The sequence below is a fragment of the Rhipicephalus sanguineus genome, chromosome 1 (genome assembly GCF_013339695.2).
Source record: "Rhipicephalus sanguineus isolate Rsan-2018 chromosome 1, BIME_Rsan_1.4, whole genome shotgun sequence".
Lineage (NCBI taxonomy): Eukaryota > Metazoa > Arthropoda > Arachnida > Ixodida > Ixodidae > Rhipicephalus > Rhipicephalus sanguineus.
The window spans coordinates 335,924,850-335,933,551 of record NC_051176.1 but is presented as its reverse complement, the minus strand read 5'-3'; the positions used below and the strand labels follow the sequence as shown (position 1 = coordinate 335,933,551).

The 8,702-nt window shown below is 46.2% G+C and overlaps 1 protein-coding gene across 1 annotated transcript; it reads left to right on the top strand.

Moving 5' to 3' along the window:
* Positions 1–1,179: 1,179 nt before the first annotated feature.
* LOC119379576 (protein D1) lies at positions 1,180–3,782 on the top strand. The gene has a single exon (XM_037648878.2). It carries the CDS (start codon positions 1,315–1,317, stop codon positions 2,053–2,055), a length of 741 nt encoding a protein of 246 aa, XP_037504806.1. The 5' UTR covers positions 1,180–1,314; the 3' UTR covers positions 2,056–3,782.
* The last annotated feature ends 4,920 nt before the right edge of the window (positions 3,783–8,702 follow it).

Below are 8,702 nucleotides of genomic sequence, written 5' to 3'. Positions count from 1 at the left end.
GGAAGTAAGAACTGCAACCTCCGCAGAGATCGAAAACACAACCCAAGCTCTGCTCCTGTCGTACGTGTGCATGCAGTGACGTGGCAATGAAATCGTGCTCTGCTCCGACTACTAACCGGCAGCCTTTAGTGCCCTTCCGAAACATTCTGCCAGCCATATACACTGTTTGTAAGTTTTCAGCAACGTGAAAACTCACAGCTGCACACGATCGTGCCACCCGCGTGGTCGCTGCATACTTTCGTTGCCCCAAGGAACAGTAGCGGCGCAGTGAAGCGGACTTACGGGCCCGCGCCCAGGCACGCCGCGAACCCTCAACATAAATTTTTGTTTCTCGCCAAAAACGAAAAACACTCCGATGAAACTTTCACAAATAAATTTACTTTGTTTACTCTTCCCAACGAGACCAAGCGAGCATTTTTACTTGGACTGCATCACCACTCTACATGTGCCTGAACGTGGAGCATTTCACACATTTTTCAATGTTTGCGCCCCTTCCACTTCGAAACTACTCGGTCATCGACTTCAATACTTTTTTGACACGCTTACTGCCAACTATCCAGCCATGTGATATAGTCCTATTTTGTCTGTAATGTTCGTGGAATTTTAAAAAAATAATCAAAATGGGCACAGAATTGCAGCATTGCTTCACCACAAAGCACATCGTGAGACAAAGTAGTGGTCGTCAATGGGTGATAATAAGATAGTGCCATTCTTTTTCAAGTAAACAGCAGATATTTAAGGCGTTCCGTAAAGTATCGTATTTTTTAGAGTATTTTTTCGCAACCTATGTTTTACCCACTACGGCAAAATTCAAATCACTGTAACAGACAAGAAAATTTTTTTTTCCAAAAAATACTTTCCGAGGGAAAATAGTGCACTGATATGAATGTCCACAATTTTTTACAATACAATTGGAGAGGGTCGAGCGCAATGTCTGGGACGTTTGGCGTGGAATGACCCAGCAGCAAAGTGACCTACTGACAGAAAACAAAAAAGCCAACCATGTAAACTTATTCTCAAAGCTCACATACAAAATAAAATTGTGAGACGGTGCTCGCGCCGACGCCGACGCCGACGCCCGCACAGCTGCCCGTCTGAAGGCTGGGCGGACAAAAGGACAAAAACAGCAGTCAGCAAAACACACGACGCCGGCACAGATGGCCGGCTATAGACCGGCAGTGGCTGTATGTATATATGCGTATCTGCAGGAGAACGGTAGCGCAGCCGCCGTACGCCCGGCTCTTGCGAGTATACATTCGGCGTTAGCGTGCGGCGCCGCTCAGTATCTCACGTGGTGCAGTGGGCGAGCGGGCCATGAACTTCATCCAACTCTCGTCAGCGTTCATTCTCTTGACGCTGTGGAGCGGAGCACAGGCGGAGCAGTTCGTCGATCCTAACGTGCCATCCGTGAAATCACCTCTACCTGTGCAAGAGGTGTTGCAGACGAAGACAGACCTATGGACACCCGCTGGACAGGCGGAGGCATTTCCTTCGCAAGAGCATTTGCAACCGGAGACGGACCTATGGACAGCTGCTGGACTGGTGAAGGACCTTTCGCTGGGTGCTGCGCCAGTAGCCCTGCTAAAAGTCGCTTACGGCAGTACGCCGGTCACTATTAATGGTACGCTGACGCCCGAGCAGACAGCTGAAATGCCCGAGGTAGCTCTGGTCGGCGCCATAAACTGCATGCCACCGTTCGCCCTGGTCATGTTGGACCCGGACGCGCCGAGCCGCCAAAATCCTAGCCTACGCAGCTGGTTACACTGGATGGTGATCAACGCCAACACCACGCGGACGCTGCACAAGGGCGAACAGGCGGTAGAGTACAACGGTCCAACACCGCCCGAAGGATCGGGACCACATCGATACGTCTTCTTAGCCTTCTGTCAAGGCGGAAAGCGTGTGAAGGCCTCGACAGTGAAGACCAGGCGACGGAAGAAATTTCATCTGAAAAAGTTCCGTAGGAAAATTGGCGACACAGTGCCGTTCGGCGGCACCTTCTTCTACGCTGAAAATGTCAGAATGCTAAAAAGTCCTCCGACGCTCTTTACGTGACTACTGCAAATATAACTTTCACGGAGCGAAGGGTGTTGCAATCGAGAAGCAATCGTTTGGGGGACGCCGTACGTACCTGTGAATGATTCCATGTTCAGGTGTCATTGAACATTTTCGGAAGCTCGTAGCAATGATGGTAATTACGGTGGCGGAGTGAATAGAATGTTAACAGTCGTCGCCGTTTGTACTTCGTCAAGCGTTTTTGCATGCTTTCCGCGGCCGCTTTGCAGCAGTCTGCCGCGCATTTACGCATGTTACTACTGATCTAGTTATGGAACTAATTATTCATAGCAACTTGTGTTCATTTGGCTTGCCAGAGCATGGCCAACCAGGGGCGTAGCCAGAAATTTTTTTTTGGGGGGGGGGGGAGGGGGGGAGGTGCTCAACGATACTTCATGTATGTTTGTGCGTGTGTTTGTATGTGTGCGTGTATATATATAGGCAAGCAAAATAAAAAAATTTCGGGGGGGGGATGTTGACCCCCCCCCCCCCTGGCTACGCCCCTGTGGCCAACGATAATTAAGATGCACTAACAGAAACAACTAGAGTGAGTCATCGTTCGTGTAATTTTTTGCGATGTGTCATAACAAATGTGAAAGATACCGGCAGGATATGTGCTCTGCGTCATCGCCATTTTGATCCAGTAGTGTGCTTTGTGACACCATTATTAATACTTCATCCCGAACCACAGCAAATCAGCGTGGGTATGGTGGCCCTGCGTGCCGCGTAAGCCGTCCCACGTTACAGGTGTTTACAATATCTGGAACGAATATGAAGCAACGTAACAAAAGGTCTCGGTTCAATGCCGAATTATGGCAAAACTTCGGCTTAGCAGAAAAAAGCTATCAGTAATAGGAGTTACAATGGCATAACAAGCGTTGAAGGTTCAATTATTCTGTCGAAGTATGTCCTTTTGTGGCGCCGCCCATGCGACCGTTTAAAGAGGCAACTTGCATGCAAGGTCTTTCAGTCCATTGTAGTCATTTATATGATGGCGTATTCCATAAATTATTGTTTCCACATGACTAGGCACTAGTGCGGCGGCTGTTGCTACAAATATCGAGCGTTTAAAAAGGAAACCTGCACCATTTTAGCATAACCTATTGTTAGTTCTTTGATTAGTCTCGCCCCTCGATATAACAGATAAGTTGTGGTTGCATGGTGTGCGAGGTGCTTACGCTTCTAGCATTGTAGCTTTCACTTTAACGTATCTCTCTCATATACCGGCAAGAGGTCAATGCATCCTAAAACGACGCTTCCATTCCTCGAACGATGTCATGTTATTTATCAACATCTAAATAGTCAGGTTAACGGAATGTAGCTAGCCCGAGAAGAATGAAACTTCTTAACGTAACGTACGTAAAATGTACCGGCAGGACGTGTTGCAGCATTTCGAGATAGGAAATTCCAGTGGGCTAAAGAAGAAAAGGTGAGCAAGTTGGCGAATATTCCACGGCAAAAGGCACGTCTCGTATTCACGAGAAACGCGTTTCATTAAGGCTGTTAGTATGAAGCGATGCGCATGATTCGCAACGTTTTAAATACTACGAGATTCAGTAGTTCACAATGACAAACCGCACTTGCGAACGCAGACCTTTTTGACTGCGGCTCAAGAAGACAAAACCGAACGTGAGAAGAGCGCACAAGACAAACACTTGCTGAAAGTTTCATTCGGAAAGATGCGAGTTATGGGAAAAACCTAAAGGATAATCAGTAAGGCGGAGCACAATATATATATATATATATATATATATATATATATATATATATATATATATATATATATATATATATATATATATATATATATATATATATATATATATATATATATATATATATATATATATATATATATGTATGTATATATGATGAGAACTAACAGACAATAACGCCAAGGAAAGTATAGGGGATATTTTTAGTAATAAATGTAAGGTAATTGTGAAGAAAGAAAAGTGGACGAAAATATACCCTATAAAGTGGACGGGGGGATGGCCGCCGCGGTAGCTCAGTTGGTAGAGCATCGGACGCGTTATTCAAAGGTCGCAGGTTCGGTCCCTGCCCGCGGCAAGCTATCTTTTCGTCCACTTTTCTTTCTTCACAATTACCTTACATTTATTACTAAAAATATCCCCTATACTTTCCTTGGCGTTATTGTCTGTTATGTCTCATTAATATTGTGTATAACAAAGAAAAACGAGCCCTTGAAATTAACACTTCTTTCCTTCATTTATATATATATATATATATATATATATATATATAGGCGTGCGCAGGGGGGGGCAAGGGGGGCGAGAAGGGGGGGCGCAAAGTCAGCCCTATACATTGTAGGGGGGGCGAGAAGAGGGGCGCAAAGGCAGCCGCATACATTGACATAACAGGGAGGGGGGGGGGCGCTGCGACGAACCTTCGCCCCCCCTGAAGGGGAACCCTGCGCACGCTTATGTATATATATATACCGGGTGTCCCAGCTCTCTTTAGCCAAGGGTTAAAAAATACCATGTTAGAGGGAGGCGAGTGAAATCAGTTGCAAATTGCTGACAGCCACCTTGCGCACTACAGACAATTTTTTGTTTGGTAATTAGCTAATTTGTTAATTAGGATTATTTCATTAAATTGCTGAATATTGACTGTAGGCAAGAAATGCGGCTTGCAAAGTTCGAGGGCGTCTTCAGAAACCCCAGCTGCATTATTTGCGATAAAGAAAGTCTGACGCATACCATTTTTTCCAAGCTGCAAAGAAAGCCCGCGAAATACAAAAAGAAGCACGTGACTAGCGCATTCGCCCGCCGCGAGAATGCTGCCCTCAGCCGTGGTTAGAGAGAACGAAATCAATTGCGACCGGGACTCGCCGGCTCCGTTGCAGCGGTAGGCCGATAAGTGGGCCGTTGTTTCTTGGCCCGTTGCCAGCCAGTTGGCGCGCGTGACGGTGCAAGCTGTAGCGAGCGCGGGCCAAGAAACCACCTTTAACTTATCGGCCTACCGCTTCAACGGAGACGGCGAGTCGCGGCCGCAGCTGATTTCGTTCGCTCAAACCACGGCTGAGGGCAGCATTCTCGCGGCGCGTGAGTGCGCTAGTCACGTGGTTATTTTTGTATTTCGCGGACTTTCCTTGCAGCTTGGAAAAAAATGGTATACGTGACACTTTTTTTGTCGCAAATAATGCAGTTGGGGTTTCCGAAGACGCTCTCGCACTTTGCAAGCAGCATTTCTTGCCTAAAGTCAATATTTAGCATTTTAGTTAAATCGTCCTAATTAACAAATTTGTTAATTACAAAACAAAAAAATTGTCTGTAGTGTGCAAGGTGGCTGTGAGCAATTTGCAACTGATTTCACTCGCCTGCCTCTAATATTGTATTTTTTAACCCTTGGCTAAAGATAGCTGGGACACCCTGTATATATATATATATATATATATATATATATATATATATATATATATATATATATATATATCAAGAAAACACGATACTGCACAATGGTAAAAGTAAAGAGTCGATGCTATATCACGGAATCACACTTCAGAATTCAACAGTGCCACAAGCTGGCAGGCGACACACAGATCTTGACTTTATTGGATGTCCAATTCCTCGGCAGTTCTTGAAACTTCTAGGTCTATTCTACTTTTTAAGGAGGTGATGGCTCCGGATCTTATCCAATAAAGACGAACACGAGCATTCGAAGCCGTCTTTTTTGTCTCTTATGATTTCTCTCTCTCTGTCTCTTTGTATCCTTAAGGGCTATTTTATTTCCGTCCGCTTCCCAGCTCATGCTGAGGCTGATACTCTGCGTGCTCTACAAAGACTGCAAGCGGTGACACAGCTCAGGGACGTGTTTACACTCACCATCGACGCCTGCCTCACACGTGCATGTATCGGACGCCGACGATTGCGTTCTCAACACGCCAGTCTGTGCGAGAAAGACCAGGACTGAAGAATCGAATACAGTTTCTAAAAGACAGTACTAGTAGTAGTATCGGTAAAGCATAGGAAAAACGATATTAAAGTACGAAAACGGATACACAACGAGAAATATTCTGACTCATGTGCAATCGGCGAAAGGGCGCAAAAAACGGCGGCGAGAAGTCCTATATACATATTGTCCTTTGTTTGTGCTGCTTCACCCATCTTCATGGATAAGCACACGATGATGTCACCAGAACAATGACATGTAGGAAGAGCAGGAGTAGAAAGCTGCATGTTAGATCTATAGCTCAACAGCTTGCCGCCGTGAGCTTTGTTTACAAGGTGAACTTGAGGGCTGCGTATAATTGACATTCTTTTTTTCTTTTGTACTACCTGGTGTCACGGCTGTCACCTGACACTCGCGCAAGCGGCAACCTTTTTGAACAACAGACGCATTAAAACATAGTACACCAGGCCTAGGAAACACCACTGCAACATCACTTGGAGCGCACTTCGCGCACTTCGCGTCCTCGTACCGCCGTAGGCATGTCGTCGTTTTTTTGTTTTTTTTTTTTTGCGGCCGTTGACGCAACTTTTCGCTAGAGCGCCGCTCCTTGTATATACCTTTTTTGTTTAATTCTTGAAATTTTACATCCCAAAACCACGATATGATTATGAGGAATGCCGTAGTGGAGGGCTCCGGAAATTTTGACCATCTGGTAATCTTTAAACGGCACCTAAATGTAAGTACACGGGCCCCTAGCATTCCGCCTCTATCGTAATGCGGCTGACATGGCCGGAATATGATCCCGCGAACTTAGGGTCAGCAGTCGGGCACCATAACCACAAGACCACCGTGGCGGGTAGCTCCTTGTATACAGCGGCCGCTTTCAATTTTAGAGTATCAGAACAAACACGAAACTGACAGTGACGAATGAGGACACAGAACAAGTTTATCTGTGTAGTGTACTCCTTCGTCCGGGACACTTTTCTGCTCTGCCCGCAATGCCCAACATGTACTAACTCGTGCAGCAACGCATGTTGCTAAGTTCAGTTTATTGTTTCATCAGTGCTAGGTGTACATTGTATGTTATAACGCCAAAAGATGTCCCATATAGTTCAATACAGCAGCGGAGTCCCTGGCTGTGTGCATGTCTTTATTAAAAGGCTAGGAAGCAGCACACGCGATGAATATGAAATTCCCCTTGAGCACCGCTTTTGATTCCATAGCATTGAGCTGTGTGAAGTATTACTCGTTGCCTCTGAGCTAAAAGCAGCAAATGGAGCTAATTCTACCACTATCACGGGGTTTTCGCTGCTTTAACTTGCACGTATACGCGATGACCCCAGCCAGCGCAGGCGGCGTCGACGACCACTGAATGCAGATGGTCCGAGTAGGCCACCATGCACATTTTTCTTGCGCAAGCTGCCGGGACGCAAAGGCTGCGCTGCACGCTAGTTATATGACGGGAGGGGGAGGGGGAGGGGAGAATGGGTGTCTTCAAGGTGTAGATAAGCAAATAAAGGTGGACAGTCAAACGAGCGGTGCCCATTTTGTCATTTAAAACGACGGAGCTCGTATTCAGTAGAGCTAAGTGCAGCCCACACTTGTGATAGACGTGTTCTTTAAAGGACAGCTGCCGGTATTATAGTTTATGACAGCAAACTTCTTAAAAGTGGCGAGAACAAAATGTTCCGGATCTTCAAGCGCGTGCCCAGTATAGATCGAGACATCGAGGCGCTCTATATGTCAGACTAGAGTGCTTTTATAAAAAAAAAATTAAAAGATAACGCCATTCTTTCACCTTCCTCGATCCTCATCCTCCCGCGCTGCCGCCACTACAGCAGTGCGTGGCATTTCAACGTGACCGCACTGGCGCTCTCAGAAGTTTCCGAAGTTTATTCACGTCTAGTATGGTTTACGCCCCCATAAGCAAGAAAAGGGACTTGCTGCACGGAATGCATAGTACGACCCTAACTAGTCTTTTTCTTTACATTGAGAGACTTCGAACGTTTCGGTAGCGCTGATGGTTAATTATGTACAGGACGATTAGAGGAGGAGCAGGACGGGAAAGGGAGACTAGCGATGCATTGAGCCAAGAGCTTCCTACAATAATAACTAAAGACAGCCTTGGCGCTGTAATCGTTCAGCTACCATGCGGATAAATTCAGGAACCCGTGCCGTATCGGGAAAATGGGGGCAAGCGAAGCTTTGCGTCTGCGTGCCTGACGTACTACTTCCTTTCTTTCTTTTTTCACAGCAGAGCTGTTATAATCGAGGTTTGCCTTGCGTCGTATAGAAAATTATTATCATCGTGCACCGGCACGCGCTCTCTTCGTCCTCTTCTTCATCGCCTTCCTCTTCTTCCTGTTCTGGTTCGCTCCCGGAATGCGTGCACCGATGTGTCTGGCTTGGATGCAATAACTCTGATCGGCGAGAGAACTAGTACCAAGCCAAGCCAGACACACTAGTAGAACTAGAACTAGAACTAGTAGAGAGAGAGAGAAACAGAAAGAAAGATAAAGCAAGAGAGAAATTCTTGGTGAAAAAATTCTTGGCGAGGCAAGATTGCGAACCCGCGTCCCCTCGATCCGAAGACGAGCGTCGTAACCACTCGGCTATCCAGGCACGCTAGCAGAGCTTAACATATAGCCTTGCGTAGTATACTATACCAAGGGGGTTGTAAAGGGAAGTATGCTTACATATGCCATCGACATTGCCGCTTTTTGTCACAACCGGAA